The 20490-nt window shown below is 30.0% G+C and overlaps 1 protein-coding gene across 13 annotated transcripts in view; it reads left to right on the top strand.

Annotated features, from left to right (window-relative positions):
• LOC127725852 (uncharacterized) overlaps window positions 1–20490 on the top strand; it is a 112307-nt gene that overhangs the window by 9168 nt on the left and 82649 nt on the right. For 9 of the 13 annotated variants that reach the window (XR_007993233.1, XM_052233162.1, XM_052233163.1 and 6 more), the window contains 25 exons: window positions 1179–1376; window positions 2256–2377; window positions 3016–3234; window positions 3723–3856; window positions 5134–5270; window positions 5984–6104; window positions 6447–6751; window positions 7082–7341; window positions 7737–7891; window positions 8374–8499; window positions 10132–10246; window positions 10622–10904; window positions 11333–11445; window positions 11814–11918; window positions 12257–12725; window positions 13029–13185; window positions 13723–14049; window positions 14405–14536; window positions 14805–14828; window positions 16000–16109; window positions 16827–17187; window positions 17651–17743; window positions 18180–18382; window positions 18646–18853; window positions 19423–19467. Coding sequence is in view for 12 of the 13 variants with exons in the window: in XM_052233162.1 (XP_052089122.1) it covers window positions 1179–1376; window positions 2256–2377; window positions 3016–3234; window positions 3723–3856; window positions 5134–5270; window positions 5984–6104; window positions 6447–6751; window positions 7082–7341; window positions 7737–7891; window positions 8374–8499; window positions 10132–10246; window positions 10622–10904; window positions 11333–11445; window positions 11814–11918; window positions 12257–12725; window positions 13029–13185; window positions 13723–14049; window positions 14405–14536; window positions 14805–14828; window positions 16000–16109; window positions 16827–17187; window positions 17651–17743; window positions 18180–18382; window positions 18646–18853; window positions 19423–19467 (4522 nt within the window). In the remaining variant the exon portion in view is untranslated. Of the gene's footprint in view, window positions 1–1178; window positions 1377–1503; window positions 1515–2255; window positions 2378–3015; window positions 3235–3722; window positions 3857–5133; window positions 5271–5983; window positions 6105–6446; window positions 6752–7081; window positions 7342–7736; window positions 7892–8373; window positions 8500–10131; window positions 10247–10621; window positions 10905–11332; window positions 11446–11813; window positions 11919–12256; window positions 12726–13028; window positions 13186–13722; window positions 14050–14404; window positions 14537–14804; window positions 14829–15999; window positions 16110–16826; window positions 17188–17650; window positions 17744–18179; window positions 18383–18645; window positions 18854–19422; window positions 19468–20490 lie in introns of those variants that run through there. The other 4 variants (XM_052233173.1, XM_052233172.1, XM_052233171.1 and 1 more) reach the window with 3 other exon arrangements.

Consider the following 20490-nt stretch of genomic DNA (forward strand, 5'->3'; position numbering starts at 1 on the left):
CAGTTTATATTTCAACTTCCTTAGCATATTTATATGTTTAGATGTGCTTAAGATAATATTATCAACGTGGACATTCCATTTAGCATCATTGCTAAATGTAACCCCTAAATGTTTATGAATATTTGTAATAGGTATATTTTTATCATTGAATATAAAGTTCATTTCTGGGATTTCAACATTAGAAAATAACATAATTTCTGTTTTATCTGGATTAAAAGACATTAACCATTTTTTGGACCATTCGTTCAGCTTTTCCAGATCATGGTTTATCACAGTTTCTATCTGCAATGCATCACGATCCGCACAGCTGAACGACGTGTCATCTGCAAAGAGTCTGCACAGAGAAATAAGGCTTTCTGCAATATCATTAATATATATTATAAAAAGTAATGGTCCAAGGACCGACCCTTGAGGGACACCAGCTGAAATACTGCAAAGTTTTGAAGAAGATTGCTTGATAACCACTCTTTGTTTTCTATCACTTAGGTAGCTTCTAAACCATTTTAACAGATTTCCATTTATACCATAAGCCTTCATTTTATGTAATAAACCATCATGCCAAACTTTATCAAAGGCTTTGGAGAAATCGCAAAAAACAAAACAACTTATCTCTTTCTTTTCAAGTGAGTTCAATATGCAATTATATATTTCTAACAGTTGGTGAACCGTTGAACATTTAGGAAGAAAACCCGATTGATACTCATAAATTAACTTATTTCTTTGTAAGTGGTTGTAAACATATTTATATATAACACGTTCCATGACTTTGCCTATGCAACTAATGAGTGATATAGGTCTATAATTGGAAGGTAATGAACTATCCCCCTTTTTAAATAAGGCTATAACATTTGAAATTTTCCAGCTGGATGGATACTTGCACTGCTGCAAGGATTTATTAAATATTATACAACACGTTTGATCTTATGCATATACAATCAACACATAAAAAGGTTTAAGATATATGCTTCCTTTTTAATACAATCTTATAAAGCAAACAAAATTTCCTTGTATCAACCTCAATTTGAGGGTGAAGTTTTGAGCCTAGTAGAAAAATAGTATGTTTATGACAAGTGCACAAGAATAAAAATTCAAACAAAACATTTTCACTCTTTCAGGATAAAGAAAATTATTCATTGATTGAATTTCATTTTATACTTTTCATTATGAATTTTTTTCAGATCAAAACCAGGCACTAGTGATAAATCCCGTGGAAGTAGTTTAATGGTATCACCAAAGAAAGGAATATCTGCTCTGGATACCCAAGGTCATGGCGTGTCAATAGCTGATGATGATGCTGTAATGTCACATATGGACTCTTTCTGTACACGGATTAAACAGCTGATAGACGTCATCAATACCCTCTCTCAGTACAACAAGTAAGTTATGTAGGAAAACATTTGCATACATAAACCAGCTGATAGATGTCATCAATACACTGTCTCAGTACAAGAAGTAAGTTATGCAAGAAATCATTTGCATCCATAAAACAGCTGATAACTCTCTCAGTACAACAAGTAAGCTATACATGAAATCATTTGCATAGATTAAAAATTTGATAGATGTCATCAATACCCTGTCTGTTAAGTAAATAATGCATTGAATGATATTCACACATAAAAGATCTGATTGATGTTAACATGTTTCCTCAGCACAATAGCTTGGTCAAGTAAGTTACACATGGAACAATTTGCACTCATGAAATGTCTGATTAGTGTCATCAACACGCTATTTCTGCACAAGTAAGTTTTTACATGGAATCAGTGCATACATAACACATCTGATTGATGTCACTAACATAAAATTCATGCAATTAGCAAGGTATGCATAGATTCATTTTATGTTCATGAAATAACATCAATATCAACAACACAATTTCTATGTACAATATTAAAGTAAGTTTATATTCAGTTCTCAAAATCAGATGAAGTATGTTTAAAAATTGATAGCTCTCCTCTATATTAATACAAATTGGCGGATATAAAGTTTTCAAATCTGACACAAGGGGAGGCAGATTGCATGACATTTGTATGAATATAAAAAAGAACTTCTTTTGTTTTGTAATCTGCTTAAACTTTCCCTTGAAATTCATCCTCTGCTTCATGAAAATTTAATATTCAAAACCTTGACATGTCACATTTTGTACACAGTTGCTATTTCCTATTCTTATAGATAATGTACACTTACATAAAATTTATATTGTTTTATTAAGTTTTTATTAATTTTTAAAAAGTTTTGAGACCTTGTTATTTTTCCAGGATGGTTACTTTGACAGCTGGTATGCCTAGACTGAGGAAAGATGATTTTGTATTTGAAGATGAAACAGAGAAAGAAGAATACAAGTATAGAAAGCGACAACAAGAAGCCAGAAAGGCATTAGGTTTGATATTTTTTCTGCATTTATTTTATGACATTCTCTGATAATTGGTTGTCTCTCTTTAAAACCAGATGATACAGAAATCACAATAATTGAAAACTGATGTATTGAGTCAAAGAAATGTAATGTGAACATATATATTTTTGATCATGGTAATTTTTATGTTGCTTTTATCATCTTTAATTGACAATCTCATATAAGTGGAACATTTATACATGAGAATGATCTTATATTTTTTTTATTATTCATGCATAAGTTGTATTCAAAAATATATGACAAATCTAATTAAAACAAAATATTGGATAACATTAACATTTTTCCCACTGAAAAAGTTATATAAAATGAAAAGTGAAACTTCATCAATTTACAATTTCACGAAATAAGAATATTCCTTATATTCACACTTGTTCTTTTCTTTGTAAGTAATTTATGAAAAAAAGATGATTATAAACATTGGTAACATTTACCTGCATATTTTTTTTCTTGGTGAAGTTAGTATTTTGATTTGAACTGTTTTACAGTAAATTGAAATAAAAAGAAGATTTAAAAAAGCTTTGTTTACAAGGGGAATGTAGTATATGGTGTTAGAAACTTTAAAATAAAATATTAGATAGAAAAAATTATTTAATGATTGATTTCAGAGAGAGAAGCTGCAGAACAAGAAGAAGCAATGAATGCAGAGAACTCACCTGAGAGGAGTCTAGGGACCATAGCTGAGGATGAAGATACCCCTAACTCTGAAGGATCAAAGACAGATGAAAGGAAAGAAGAAGGAATAACAGCGAGGAATGATGAAGTGTTTGATTCTAAAGATAAAGATAACAATCAAGGACTTAATGAAGAACAGTTGGCTGTATTAAGTATGTGAACTTATTGCTGTTTCTTGTGGAATACTCCATTATTGACTATTCTGATATGTGCCTACTTATGGCACAGTGTTAGCTATTCCTTTTTCTTTAAATCTGTTGTCCTTTTTATAAATTTTCAAAATCTTCTTTCAAACTTCTAGACAGATATCAATGGAATATGCCTTGAATTGATTGTTGGTTATTTTTTATTAGTCTATTGTGGCTTCTGATACTGTTAACATTATATAAGTATTGAAATACAAATATTGATATTGTTATCTGCAGTAACATGTAACATGAAGAAATGTAAGTGATCTGGTCTTATTGTGGCAACCATTAAAGAAAAGAGTAAGTGGACCAAATACCAACAATAATGACTGTAGGAGTTTTCGGACAAAATGAGAACTTGAAACTTGAAGGATTAAGTTTTTAGCTGTTTTAACCAAAATGAACTGCATTTTATCTTGTTATAAAAACTAATTGAGATATTCTTTTTTTAGGGAAATATTACCCAGAGGATGAGGAGGATGATGGTCCTGGCGTTTCAGCAGTTATTTTAGATCATCTTGATCAGATGACTAAAGCTATGTCAGATAATGTAACCACCAAAACCATGTTAGATGTAGAATCAAAGGTGAGAACATGTAGGGAGGTTTGTTTACTGAAAAGGAACATGGATTCCTTGAAATTTTTACAATAAAGATTAAAACATGGCTTCATTTGAGATATCTTTATCTTTAATTTTTAAGACCGACATTTCAGATAAATCTTGAACTTTAAAGGTAAAACACATGAAGAAAAAAAGAAATTATTTTTTATCTTAAAGAAGCAACATTTATTTAATGGGTGCTTTTTGGTAGCATTTCTATGGTGACAGTATCACTAAGTTCTTTAAGAAAAGACGACAGAGTAATAACTATGGTGATGACCAGGAGGAAATAGAGGAACATTCGGTATCGATTGATTTATTGTTTTTATACAGAATTCAGAGTAATATTTTACAGAATGTTTATGGATTTTCTCTTGAAATCTAAGCTTGTAAGAGGAACAAATCTAGAACTTTGTATGTTTGCTTACTGAATTGAAATTAAAAAAACTACCAACCAGACATTTTTTTTTTGCATTAAGTTTTTCAAAAAATTTAAGGAAAAATATTTACACAACCAAGGAACTCTTACATCTAAGTGAAGATATTTGATATGGCAAACAGGAATATTTTAAGTCTGTTCCTTGTAATATATTACTTTGAATTCAAGAGTTTTTGTATTCTTTATATTTTTTATGTCAGTTGACTGTTGATTTAAACTTTTGTATTGTTTCTTGTTCTATTTTCTTTTGAATTCTTGTTTTATGATATTTGTTTTCTAGTTATATATCTTTGAACTGAAAAAAAAGTTTTCATGGTACTTTTTGTTGAACTCATTTTCAACATTTTAAAAGTATTTAACATTATATTAAAAAAACGAAAATGTTTTAGGAACTTTTTAATACATTTTAAGGACATTTATTGGTAATTGTATACAATTGGACCATTTCTTTGATTCGATTTCATGGCTTTAGAAAAAAGATGGATATTTTATTGTGTGGAAATATTCCTCCAATTTAAATGACTAAATCTTTAAATATTTAAGTAAAGACATCTCTTTGCATTAAATCCATAAAATCAGCTTCTGTCCCATAGTTAAAAATGAACTGTACCGTTTTTTCAACAACCTTCCATTGTAGATATATAACAATGACAAATAATATATATTTTCTCAATTAAATCCTGCCAGTTAATAGTTAACAAACTGATTGACAATAACAATTAAAAAAAATTGATATATTACAAAACTAGGACCTGTTTTGAAGATTTTGACCTGTTTTAGGAAGAATTAATTTTTTATATATATATTTCTTTTACTTTTACAGGATAGAGATAGATTTGATATGTACTACAATAACTTTGCTGAGATAGTTCAGGAACAAGAAAAATTACTCTCAGCATACCTTAATGTTATCTTCATGAGAAAAATGAAAACACAACAAGGACTTGATATTATTACAAGGTAAGGTTATCAGAGTTAATTTTATAAGTTATTTCTTGAAAAAAATACAGCTTTAAAGCGACAGAATAAAACATTGTCAGGTGTTGTTAACAAGAAGAAAAGCATGATGTAACATTCTAATGCAATCTTGATGTAACAAGAGTTTTTTTTCATGGCTAGAATTTACTGTTAAATCTACAATTGACATGTAAAGCTGCCATATTGAATTTTCAGAATCCACAAATGTTTCATTAATACAACATAATAGAAAATAAAACAATGCCTACCTCAAAAACACCATTTAAATGAGATATTATCCAAATCTGAATCCTACAAGTAACAAAATCACCATCAGTTTGTTAATTTTTCATTTGTATGATGGCATGTTTTGCCATGATGTTTATGCTCTAAAATCATTCATGAAGATTCTTTGAATTTTATTTATCTTAAAATATATATATTTTTACAAGCTCTAATGTACTATTTCTTTTTGTAATGCATTTAACTAGGAAGAACAGTACTGTAGTTTAAGATTTGATGCAGTCAAATTGCCAATTGACGAAGACAACTCTTCAACTTCATTACTGTTATTCCTTAATTGGACCCTTCCAATAATTCTGTACAAGTTTTTATATATATCTATTGACAGTAATTCCAGAAACACATGATTTACTAATGATTTAAAAATTGCAGATTTAGTTTCATAAGCCTATTACCAATGTTTTTTTTTTCAGATTTGGACCAGTACAGGGTAGGCCTGGGATAAGAACCACTATAGCAGAGAAGTTTGTAGAGATATTTAACTGGTATGAAACTGATCTGGAGGAGGTTCAAAGAATTTATGAAACACACAAGGTAAAGTTTATATACTTATAGAATAAGAATAAGAATTTTATTATTCTAATCAAGAACCCATAAAGGGCATCATTTTACAACAACAATATATGCACAATATGATTGGAAAAAAAAACATAAACAAAAAATAAGAACCTATTATATCATGTTAACTTATGCAGTATAGGTTACAATGATGGAGTGAAAGAAATAAATTTATTATAAGCATCTGAACCATTTTTAGAATATCTCCACTATTTATTCACTCTGTAGAAAAAATGACATCACTCTAATTTTTAAAATACTGAAATTACCCATAGTAAATAAATTACTGAACTTATGATTTATTATAATTTTGTTCAGGAAAGTCCACAGATGGTAAGGAATGCTCCACCAGCAGCTGGAGCTATCCACTGGTCCCGTCAACTTTTGAAGAGAATTGAGGATCCAATGAAAGTGTTCCGTGATAACAGAGCAATCAATCAATTAGGAGACTTTAGTAGAATAGTCAAAATATACAACAGACTTGCAACTGCTTTAGTGACATTTGAAAGTTTATGGTTTGCTCAGTGGAAGAACAGAATTGAACATGCCAAGGCAGGACTTAGGGCTACATTGTTTATAAATCATCCAAACACAGGAGAAATCCTTGTTAATACTGATGAAAGGTAGGTAAAAGTACATGAGAAAAGAAAAATCCTTGCCAATAATAACAGGGGTTTTCTATAGTAAGTTGTACTTCAAAAGTTACAAGAGTCATTTAGAAGTTTGTCTTTTGTTAACACAATCAAATTTGCAAGTGTATTCCAGGATCTCTGCATAAGTTATCTACCATGTAGCCAACATTGTAACAGAATAAATCTTGAATTGTCTAAAAAAAAAAAATTCTTGTATTTTCACCTGAAAAATGTATATGTTGAAGATTTATAAAAGAATAAGTCTGTGTATCCCAGTATGTTATAAGCTATTAATAGATTTGATTATTAAATATTTTTCAGAGTACTGGAGCTGATCCATGAGGCTAAATGGTTAACAAGACTAGGTATTCAGATTCCAGACTCAGCTACTGCCATTATGCAGCAAGAGTCACGCTTCAAAAGTTACAAAAGTCATTTAGAACTAGTTTTACATGAATACAAGGAAACATGCAAGTGTATTCCTGAATCTCTCCAGAATTTATTCACTCCACATACTAAGTATGTAGAGGAGCAGTTACAACCTGGACTGACAACTCTAGCGTGGAATAGCATGAATATAGGTAAATTTACCTTTATTCTTTGGACATATATTTTACAAACTGAATGTATAAAAATTTCTAAATAAAAAAATATTATCATAATTAGTTACTGATGAATTTGAACTTTTCTGATATCCTGACTAGTTCATAACAGGAGATAACATTGCATCATGTTAGTGTTGTGCATATTTTGGAATTACTCTTACACTTTTTTTTTATAGTATCTTGTAGTCGAAATAATTTTATAAGGGACATATATTATCGAAAAGAACAGCTAGTGCATCAGTTGTGTTACCATTCAATGTTTTCAATACTAGGAATTTTCTCATAGAATGTGTCATAAGTATTAAATATGTTTACAAAAGACTGAATACATACACTTATGTTTAAATTTCTGTATTGTTATCTATTTTCAGATGCATTTTTACATCAGATCCATTCTGCTACAAACCGATTGAAGGAGAGAAGTACAAAAGTTCAGGACATAATGGAGAATGATGTTGCTGGATCACTAGAAGCTATCAAGAATTTCTATCTGTTTGATTATGAGGAAGCTATCACCAGACCATGGGTAAGTCTATCTTATTTTTAACTTGACTTTGATATTAAGGTCTGAATGGCTACTGTCAATAATATTTCTATTGAATTAGGGCTTTTTCTATAAATAATTGCAAATTTTGTGGACCAGCCTTTTTCACAAATGCACTTGTTGAGATTCTATTATTCCTTAAGATATCTTGGCTTTCGGTAAAATTTTATTACTTCTTTTAGATATCTTGATTTTAACTAATATTTGAACTATATATTTGGAATTGTTAAAAGTTATTATTTTCTATTATTGTCTATCTCTTAAGATCTATTATTTAGACATCATCTTGTAGGAGAAGAAAAAAAAACAACTCAAGAACTGAAGTTAAAAATTGTTTCTTCATTTGGTTACAAGAGATAATTTGTACAGAATATTAGGTCTACAATAATTTCAAGGAACAGGACTTCATATCATATTTGAATAATGATACAATAAATGATCATTGGATGTTTTATTTGTTATAGCCACCACATGAGTTTAGAGATGTAATGTTAGACAGAGTACAAGAGAAAGTGGAAGAACTACAGAAGCTGGTACAGAGAGTAATGAATGGTTTACTGGCTGTGGCTAATCTACTGGCTACTAGAAAGGTAGGAATCAGCACTTTTTCCTGTAGTATTGTTTCCACAAGTTTTTGTTGATATATAACACCCATTCATAGCATAAAATATACTCCTTTGTCCAATATTTTGTTGCATTTACATTAAAGCACATGTCTAATTTCAGTTACCAGCGTTAACACAAAATTTTACATTTTACAGGAATACATATATTCAGCTTCAAAAGGCTTTATTTCCATGAAAAATGTATCAGATAAAGCCAAGCTTCAGAAACGTCATAGTGTAGCACATAAGACCTTGTCAGAAATGGTGGGATCATTTTTACTGAAATATATCACATATATACACAGTTTTAGTCAAATATATCATCAGTTAGTGTATATATACTTCTCTGTACCTGTAACGCCTCTTTTTAGTTACTAACAATTTGTCAATAAATGAATACAAAGTAAATGGCTCTGATAAAATCCTGGACATAGTCTCAATCAAAACTATGTTTGGGACCCCCCTTAAAAATAACCCTGATCGATCCTTTTATGAAAAAGTTTAAGAGACTTTACATGATATTCATATTTCAGGACCCTGCACTAAGAATAGGACCAAACAAGAGGAAAATTAAATTATGATATTACCAAAAAAAAAATCTGGAATTTTTCTTAGTTTAGTTATCTTTGTATGGTTCACATGACATAAAATTTTCAAGATTTCACGTTAAAATCTGTTTCATTAGCAAAGGACAGATCTATGTCAAAATTAATTGCTCACATCACAGATTATTTTTTTTTTAACAAACCTTATATTCTGTAACATATTTCTTTGTTTTCTGTGTAGCTGTTCATTTTGAAGGAAAGTCAATGTCATGCACATGTGAGTGTCAAAATTAGTCTGGGCTTAAAACTGAAAGTCAAATAAAATAACATTTTCTACTGAAACATACTTATTTCATACAAATTTTTAAGACTTTACTAAATAGTTTAAACTTGGGCATAGAAATAATGATTAACATTCTAGATAGAAATTTTCTGATTTAAAATATTAAATTTCAAAAATTGTACCTGGTGTCAACATTAGATTACTAATATCTATACAATATTATAGCATTAAATCAAATTTTGCAGGTGAGACATTTCTATGTGTCCACTGGTGTCTTAATGGGTATACTGTATTGAATCATTGTAGATTAGACAATTTCTTTTATAATATTTTAGAATATTCATATTTTTAACATTTTATACAGTTGCATGGTGATATGTACTGTTTTTTTTTCTTTGATTTAAGATAAATATAGTGTTGAAAAGTAATTTCTGCATTGTATAAGATAAAATGAAATAATACATTCTTCTTTCATCATAACTGACTTTATGGGACGTTATATTGGAGAAAAAACTAGATATTTTTTTTATCCAAGTAAAAATATTGATATGGTTGTTCTGTCCTCATAACAGCAATATTTATTTACATAGATTGTTATCAGCTGAAATTAATTTATCAATTTCATTTGCATGTTTTAAAGTCAGTTACAGAATTTTTAATCTACTTAGACAGCTGCTACATAGTGCAAAAATATGACTTATCAAATGTATCATATTTAAATATACAATAAGTGGTACTGTTAAAAAATAAGTTGTTACTGTAAATCAATCTGATTTATCTCCCTTGTAGTTGGAACATCATAACCCAAAGGCAAAGAAACTAGCATTAATGGTAGATGACAGTGAAGCCATGAAAGAAAGACAGAGAGCTGCAGAGGAAGAGAAATACATTTCTAATCTTATATGTATGTTGTAATATTATTGATAGGTTACAGGCTTAACATGTAATTTATTGATGACATAATTTTTTTGACCATGGAATAGCTTAGTAAAGCAGACTATATATATGTACAGGTTTGTCAATTTGATTGTCTTTTAGAATTGTACAAATTGATTTGTTTCATTTCTTTTATGATAATATATTCCTTCATAGAATTATTTGTGTATACCCATGCTTGTTTTTCATAATAAATAAAAAAAAATGAAGGTCATTAAAGTCATGTAACTCAAACTTTTACTTTGACATCGTAATTATTTTCAAAATCAATCAAATAAACGCAGTTTCTGTTAAGACCCATAGATATCATTAAGCAATAATTTTAATTTGCTATATATTTAAGCCTTTTACAAAGAGCAAGTGTATGAAGCTGTACTCACTGCCACTAAGAGATCTCTGTCAGCTTTAGTGGATTCTACAAGTTGTTCAGAAGAAGAACTAAGAGCTGCCAGTGTATTGTCTAATCCTACATACTCACCGAATACTAGTCCTCGTCGTACCAGTAGAGCAGCTTCTGCTATGAGCAGGGTGTCATCTGCTATGACAGAAAGACCGAATACCAGTATGTCAGCATTATCCAATATGACCTGGACTACAGAGAAAACAAATGATCTAACCTATCTGCAGTAAGTACATTATTTTTGTAGCAGTGGAATTAATGTAAGTTATTGTAACATATAGTAGCTTTTTTGTATTGCATGGTATTGTCGCTCTAAAAATAATCCTAAACCAAAGTTTATGATTGACAGCCCTCTGACATGTGTTTTGAACTCACCATGTTTTTCAAGTTCCGGACTGATGTTTTGTGCCTTTTGATATAGATGACCAAGATAACATTATAAACAATGACATATGTATAAAAAAAATCTGTGCTATCAATGGTTGACAATGTCTGTTTTAGTAAATTAATGCTACTTTCAATATCATGTGCTATAAATTACTACACATCAGCAACAATGAAACAGCTTTCTATCAATTATAATTCCAACATTTTGCTGTGTAACAGGTAATTTTGCCTTAATAAAACAGAATTTTAAAACACTTGTCTTTTCAGGTTTGAGATAGAAGTTGGTTTTAATATTCCAGTAATAGCAGTACAACCAACACTAGACACTGCACAGACAGCCATTAATGATGTGGCCTCAGCTGTAGTAGAATCATGTAGAGGTAACCTATTATAATGAAGCTTGTCACTTAAACCAGACATCAACATTCTGTTTGTATTATAACCATGATTGTCACACACCACTGGAAGAATTCTCATAGTTACTGAAAAGAGGTAAAGGTGGTTCACCTGTAGGTATGAAGATGTGTAGAATAAATCTTTATGGAAAGTTGTCTCATTTGCAGTCCTATCACATCTTCTTTAAAAAAAATTTGACATTTGCAAGTCTCCTCTTGATCATCAACAATAAACAGGTGCCCATATATTATATGTAAACCGGAAGAATAACATCTGTGTATTATAATACACATAATGCCATTTATAAATTCTTAAAAAGGTACACATTGATAATTTTAATATTCTATTATAGATGTAACTTGGGTAGAGAAAGACAGAGTTTATGACTTCCATGACAGAATTACTTCAGATGCAGAAGTAAATCAAATGTTGACACAGCTCACACATATAGTACATGGTAAGTAAAAGGAGTTAGAAATAAATAAAATGTTTACACAGATCACACATATGGTAGAATGTTGTTAAAAGGAACCAGAATTAAATCAAATGTTGACACAGCTAACACATATATGTAGAAGGTAGGTAAAAGAACCAGAATTAAATCAATTTTTGACACACATGACACATCTCATAGAAGAAGTTCAATTTATTACTTAAGTTTCACCTAATTTCATTAAAATTGAGGTAAATGATTAAATAGAATAATCATTTAATTTAATTCATTAAATTTAATTTCAATTAAACTAAGAAATCCTAATATAATTATAGATCATATAAGAATTTATTTCTTTACAGATGTAGAACCAGTGATCAACAAACATATCTTCCACTTTAGTTACTATGATTTTCTCTGGAAAGATGATTTACATGGCAACTTCAAGGAGTTCATGCAATCAGACCCTGGCATGTTTGCCATTAAAAGAGAGGTAGAGAGATACCTGTACATAGAAAAGAAGGTTCTCGCTATACCTGAAATCCTTCCTGTTGGTCCTATTTGTCTGAAAACAGACCCCATTAAAGATGCCTTACATGGATTTGCCATGCAATGGAAGAGTCATTTTGCTTCTGTTTTACATGAAGAAGCCAAGAAAAAACTAGATAGTGCTGTATTGTACAGGTCTAATGTACGTAATAGACTAGAGTTAGATGTGATTACACTGGACCAATTAAATAGTGCCTTACATTTACTGGAAGAACTCAGAGATATGGAAAACAAAATAGATGGAATTTATTTGCCTATAGAAACTATGTATGCCAAACTAAGGTAAGTTACAATTTGTGTATCCTTTAACATCTAAATAACTGTGTACTTACATAAAAGTTTACTATTAGAGTTATTAATCACTGTATTGGTCAGTCATACTATTAGTTTTGGGATATTTAACTGTTTTTTTCTGAAGGTTTCAGATTAACAATGTCTCACTTGATTTTCCCAGATTAAATTCTGAAGGTTTTCTTATTGTTTTACTGGAGAGAACACATATGTAGAGACCGAATTTCTCTGGACTTTTGCTCAAGTTCTAAAAATTTACTTCAAAAGAGTACATAGTACTAACTATTATTACAGAGAATTTGAGCTGAGGTTACCTCGTAATGAGGTTGAGGAGGTAGATCAGTTACGGGACAAGTGGCAAGAATTGATGGAATTAGCAGAGGAAGTACGACATAAATTGTTGATAGAGAAGAGAGGAACATTTGAACAAGAACTGGATAAACAAGTCAAGGTAAATTCAATATATCCTGCATCATAATAAGGACTCGGAACATAAATGTCTTCTTTCATTATTGAAGACTTGTTATAAGTTGCTGTACTGAGTACATTGATTGATGTTTGCTTTATGTTGTAGCATTTTTTTTTCTTTTTTATTGAAACCGATTTGAAGGTATTTATGTTTCTGATTTTATTGTCGTTCACATTTCTCAATTTGTTATAAGGCAGCCGTGTAAGATCTTGGACATGAAAATAACTATTTTACAGTGAAACTTTCATAAGCATTATCAAATAAATTGAATATTGAAACATGTAATTGAAAATAATATTCCTAGCATTATTGGAGAGTAGCAGTTATGGTTTTATTCACAACATGTCTAGCCTTGTGGCGATTTAGTATGTTCATATTGTATGGACCCTTGTCTGTAGTTGAAGATTAATAATAACCTTTAGTTTTATTTTTGGTTGTTGTCTAGTAACTGTCTCATTGAATATACCCAAAAATTGCTTTGATTCTTATTTATGAAATATTTTAATTATTTATTTTCAGTCTTTCAATGTAGAAGTGTTACGGTTCAGAAATGACTTTGATGGACAAGGTCCGATGGTTCCAGGAATACCCCCATCAGAGGCTGTTTCTCGTCTTGATTTCTTCCAACAGAGTTATGTATTATTTGACCTGAAGAGAAAGACTCTGGACTCTGTGTCTAAACTATTTGGTATTATATGTAAACCTTTTATTGAACTTGATAAGACAGGAGAAGAATTACATCTGTTGAACCAGTTATATGGACTGTTTCAGAAGTTCATTAGATTTGACAATAGGTTTAAAGATACATTATGGGCTGATGTGGATCTGGAAGCTGCTCATATTGAGGTAAGAATATAGTATGAAGTTTATTAGTTTTACTTAGTTTTAATATGAATTAGTATTTTCTTGAAGCTGCTAATATGAAGGCGCTACTATACAGTTTTACTCAAAGGTTTTTAAACAAGGTTTTTAAACTAAAATTAAATTAATTATTAGGAAAATTGTTTCATTGTGCACAATGTAGCCATGGGGTTTCGTTCTAACCCCCATGAAAACAAAAAATACAATAAAAGACTTAAAGTTGAGCTTCAGATTGAAGTTTGACTATTAAATTTATAGCATCATGACTTCTAATATCCCTCCTCAGAGACATCCTGGCTACAGGCCTGCTATGATGTCAAATAAAAATTGTATGTTTTAGGTGGAAGGATACTGGGATGAATGTCTGGCTTTACCCAGTAAACTGAAGGATAAAGATGCCTATAATGACCTGAAGACATCTCTACAGACTTACTTAGAAGTATTCCCTCTTCTCAAGGCACTTAATTCTAAGGTAAAATAAATAAATCATCATTTGTTCATCAAACATACATACATTTCAAATGTTTACACATTGTGAAAAGTGTCACATAATACATCTTAACATATTCACTTTTTTAATTTGCCAGTTCTGAATTTAATACAGAAATGATTATTAATACATTTTATGGTAAATGAAATAACATAGACTTCATATGCACACACATTTTGCAGTTGTGATAGTTTTTGCTTATACCACTATATTTATATGCACCATCTTAAAATATGTGTACCTTAAACAGAGAGATGAGAAATATGATATAGCTGTAAGTATGGGTGTGTTTGATTGGTTTGTTGTAACTATGGGTCTACTTGATTTTTGATCTTCAATTGCTTCAAACAGTTCTAAAATTATCTGCTTCATTATCATAAAATGATTAGTATGTGAAAGGGGAAGAGAGTGATGCATTTTGACAAATAGGAGGAATACAAAAAAACAGAAGGATAAGTAAAGAAGTCTACAGGCAACTACGTTCATGATTATTTAGGACAAGCAGCAATAAAAAAGAATTGAATGGAAGACTAGCAGAGGTGCACAAAAAATTTAGACATTCATCATACACTGATATTTCAATTTGAAACTTAACATGGAATTGACCAATGAATCATAACTAAAAATGTTTCATCGATGTTAAAACATGATATTGTAATTATCGTCTGCTTAATATACGTTTTACAAGTTAAGCTGAAAATTAAGAATGTTTTGTTTTGATTTATGTTGAAATAACAGATATTGTGGACTTGTCAAGTTGTTTAAAAGTTCTGTGTAGAGTGTTTATGTTCAACTTACTTAGCTGTTAGAATCCTTAATCTTAATGTTTGCAGTGGTAGGATAAAATGTAGGGATTTCTGTTACTAGTATTAAAACCACTACTATCTTGTACATATTATGGTTTTTTTTATCAAATACAAAATACTGAAAGTTAAGTAATGGAAAATAGAATTTGACAACTTTTTGGTTGTTGTGATAAGTAATTTGATTCAACCAATTGTTGGAGGAATGAAAATTTATATTGTGTCCTTTGTGAAGTTACTATATGATGTATCTTGATAATGAAAAAAAAACAACAATGGAATAATACAAAAGAACATTCTCATCATTTAACATGTATATCGAACTGAATGAAAAAATTATTTTGACTCCCTGAAATTAGAATGTTGGATTGGATCCTTATTTGGGCCTCTTTACAATGGAATTATATTTTAATTTAAACGATATGCAATAATGTGAATTTAAGCAGTGTTCATAGATCCAATGAACAATTGTAAAAAAAACATTTTTGAATTCAAAATTTGAAGCATGTTGGGCTTATTTACTCCTTTTAATTGTTAGTTATAAATTATGTTAGGTTAAACTATACTCAGGTCAAAATGTAATTTTGACTTATATGACATACTAGGGTTCGTAGTAAAGAACAGTTTTTTTTGTACTTTCAGGAAATAAGGAATCGTCATTGGTCCAGAGTTATGTTTGTCACACACAGTTCATTCCCATTAGAAGCCAATGTTTTCAAATTAAAACATCTTTTAGAGATAGAATTAATCAAGTAAGTTTTGAAAATTAAGAGGTTTATTTTTATGTATTTGGGGTGTAAAGTATTAACCATCCTACAATTATAAGCCTGGTATCTTTGATTTAAGTGGAAGCACTTCATACTAAATTGTACGCACTTTTACAACTCAATAAAATTGCAAAAAGAAGCATTCAATTCTTATAATTACATTTATATGCTACAACTATGCCATAAAGTGTAGTCATGAATGTTGAATTTTATTGAGAAATACAATTTGATTTTGGAATGTATCGTGATTGCTTTCAGCCAATCAATAGTACAGATTCTTATGAAATAACATGTAATTAAGAGTTGATTCATTCTGAAAATGTACATTCAGTTAAGAAACTTGTGTGTTAATGCAAACACAAAACATCCTCTATGAATAAATGGAGATGTAAGGTATATGCCAAGCAGACGGCAACCCTACAACTTGAAAAAAAAACAAACATATCTAGAGATCAGTTTATGCTGTAATTGCATCTCATGTTTTGGAAACAGAAAAATTATGAATTAAAATGAATATTTTTCTTACAATATCTCACCTGTGATTGAAGGAAAATCTGTAACTTTTTTTTCATCATCCCCATTGGCATTGTCTTCCTCTTAGGATAAGAATAAATACAATAAGATATAGCATGAAATCAATATAATTAATGATGTCTTTGAATATTTTGTTTGTTATAATATGATTTGATTGAAATTTTCCAGACACAAAACAGAAATAGAAGAAATCTGTCATGGTGCAGCCAGAGAATTGGAATTAGAGATCAAAATGAAAGTAACAGAGGAAGAATGGACCGAACAAGTGTTAGCATTTGAACATTACAAGAAACGTGGACCCATGTACTTAGACAAAGCCTTTACTGAGAGACTATTAGAACAGTTAGAAGACTCTCAGGCTTTACTAGCTAACATGTTAACATCTAAATATATAGCTCCACTGAGAACAGAAACAGCATCTCTGGCAGTCAAACTAAAGGAAGTGGCTGAAGTCTTAGAATTGTGGTTAGAAGTACAAGATTTATGGCAGTATTTGGAAGCTGTCTTCACCAATGTTGCTGCTGCCAGGGTTTGTTTACTTTATTGATGAATTAAATACCTGTTTTGATTAGTATGAATGTTTACATCAATACCTCTATAACTTGATTAAAGTAAAATTCTTTACATGTTATGGTAAAATATCACAAGAAAAAAAATCTATGTACATCTTGTTGTCTTTGGATGTGATGTTAAAGTAGCATTTAGTAATTTAGACAATAAGTTCAATCCATACTATTAGTAAATCTTTACTGCTTTACAGAAATTAACAAATATTTGTGATTTTTTTCTTGAATTTCATAAGGTTTGCCTTATTTTGTTGCACGTTATGGTAAATTGGCTATTGTTGTAAGTTTTCATAAATTAAAATTTTCCATTATTTCAAATCAGAAATTGTGATGAAAAGGAAAAACTAATGAACTATTATAAATAAATCTAAATTGCAGTACATTGTTGACAAGCAGTGTTATAGACAGTTTTCTCTTTTTGTTTAGGAACTGCCTCAGGAAGCTAAAAGGTTTACCAGAGTAGATAAAACTTGGATGAAACTGATGAAGAAGGCATTTGATACAAGGAATGTTCTTCAGGTATGAATGATAAGTTGAACTCGGTTTAAATGTCTAAATTCTCTTCAAGTAACCTAGCTTAAACATAGATTTGTTAACCTGATCTGATGAAATAGTGTTACTAGGATGTTTTAAAACATTCAGGTCGTTGTCAACAGTTATTTAAGGATGCTTATACAAAAAAGATAAAACTAACATGAAATGTTTGTTAAATCAATGAGACAGCAACCTAACAACACAATTAACTAAAAAAGCATTTAGAGGTCATCATACAGTGTTCAAAAATAGACAGGCATCTATACAATATGTCAAGCTGTAAATCATTGCTAAGTAAAAAAAAAGTTGTGAATAGATTAGATTCACAATTGATAATAATTTTCAGTAGAAATACAGTAAAGAATTTTAGAAAGCCTGTAAAACACATTAGTAGATTTGTAAAAATTGTATTTTTTTACAGTGTTGCCATGGTGGAGGAGAAGGATCCAAGGTTCTCCATTATAAAATTATCTATGATGAATTAGAGATATGTTTTAAATCACTGATGGTATATCTAGACAACAAGAGGAGGGCATTCCCTAGATTTTACTTTGTCTCTGATCCTATTCTATTGTCAATCCTCAGTCGTCCAGCAGACATGGAATCAGTCAGACCACACCTTAGGTAAGTTCATAATCCATCCAAATAATCAGAAGAGAGCTTTTCCTAGATGACATTATCTGATACTTGTCAAGCCAATATTCAGGCAATCAAACCTCATGTTAACTACTACTTGAGGCAACTTAAATATTTTAAATATTAAATTAGAACTTCGTATTCAAGTTTTGAGTTGCATAGAAATGCACAATTGCTATAAATTCATGAAGGAATGTACTGATTTGTTAGAAAATTTAATTATATTTTGAAAATTTATGCATCTTCAACAGATCACTGTTCAGTTCAATATCAGATGTCAAATTAGAGGAAGCAAACCCACCTGAGGATGAGCTTCCAACTGATGAAATAGGATTTGGCAAAGCAGCTGATGGACACAGGACCAGTGCAAGCTCTCGAGCTGGTGGTAAATCCATGTTGTCTCCTAGTCTTAGGAGCACCACACCACCAAAGATAGATAAGAGACTAACAGAACATTATGTAAGTTTGTTCATTTTTTAAAGAAATGAACAAGTAAAAGTAGAATGTTATTTCTGATTTCAAGGAGAAATGAAATGAGGACTTCATAGTGATTTTTTATATTGACATGTAGTATTAATGTTAAGGCTATTATTTTTATACTAATATATAACAAAAAGACTTCTGTCTGTCATGCCTGAAGTAGGTTCTGTCTTAATTATGGTAGCAGAATAAAAGTATAATGGATTATATGAGCCTTAGTTGTCCTCATTTCTTGTTCTCCTTTGTAGAAAACTTGACTTACTTTATAATGTTAGCAGTAAACTTGTTATTTTCTTCATCAAATGTTAGAAACAAAATAATTTTAGGATGTGGCATTCTTTAGCTTTTTTGGACAATTTCGTCATGGTTTGTTTTTGTTGAATGAAAGAGCTTGTTTGTGATATTTGGCTAAAAAAGTCATTTTACCATTACGGTTTTGAAAATTTATTGATAGTATTTTGCATTCTTCAAAGTAGAAGAAAGCTATTTGAATATTGTGAGAGATAAACAAAAATTCATTACTTTATTTTAATAATGTTTATGATTAGAGCAAGGATGAAGTTTCGGCTCCAACCACATCAGAAACTAAGAAGGTATAGAGATGTTGTATTCAATTTTATTATTTTTTTGTTTACAGTTTGTATTGATGATATATGGAACTTTATGCACATGTGATAAAATGAATGTTTGTTGTCAAAAGGGTTTATGCTGGTTATACCAAAATTATACATGTGAATGTTGTATTTGAAAAAGCATGATTTCACAAAATTGCAGTCGTGATTCACACAGGTTTCAAGGTTGAAAATGAATTATTGCACAATTAAATGATATTTTATTTTATTGTTTTCAGGGATTAAGGGTAGATAAACAGTGTTAAAATAACAAAATGCATGCACATGGTTTGATTGCTGTGTCAGAAAAAAGAAAGATTAGATGCTAGCACATTAATGAATTGGCCAAAACCTACAAAATTGTAACTTGTTTTTTGGCATTCTTTTAATGAATAACTTGATAATTATAGATCTTGTTTCATCCCTCTTTGAAGAGTTTTGGAGAGTACTATATCATAGTGTATTGATGTAAATTAAACAACAGGAGCTTTTCTTTTATGTTATTTCATAAAATTATTACATGGTTTCACAATAACAAGAATATTCCTTTTATATTTTTAAAGGTCAGAGTACCGTCAGACCTCTGGAATCAATGCAACAATATCACAATATAAAAAAGATTAAAGGCACAAAAAACTTTGTAGATTGCATCCAGTCTTTATCAAAATTACTGCAATTCTTATGGCATGTGGGGAGGTCATAACCCCTTTTGAATTTCATTTTCAAGGTCATAGGATGTTATGGTAGACATAAGCTTTTTAGGAAAAAGAGCTTTAGATTTGCATCCATTTTACCTTCATTTTAGATGGTACAATGCTTAGTTAGTATGAACAAAAACTTGTTCAGTGCAAGAGGTCAAATTCTGGTCATAGTATACATAAGAGAAAAACAGGACAGTGAAATAGATGAGATTGCAAGAATGTATTTCCCTTTTGTGACTTGCAATATGTTTTTTTAAATATCAACCCATAATATTTTTCAAAGAGAAACTAATAAACTTGTATA

The sequence above is a fragment of the Mytilus californianus genome, unplaced genomic scaffold (assembly GCF_021869535.1).
Source record: "Mytilus californianus isolate M0D057914Y unplaced genomic scaffold, xbMytCali1.0.p SCAF_15, whole genome shotgun sequence".
In the NCBI taxonomy this organism is placed as follows: domain Eukaryota; kingdom Metazoa; phylum Mollusca; class Bivalvia; order Mytilida; family Mytilidae; genus Mytilus; species Mytilus californianus.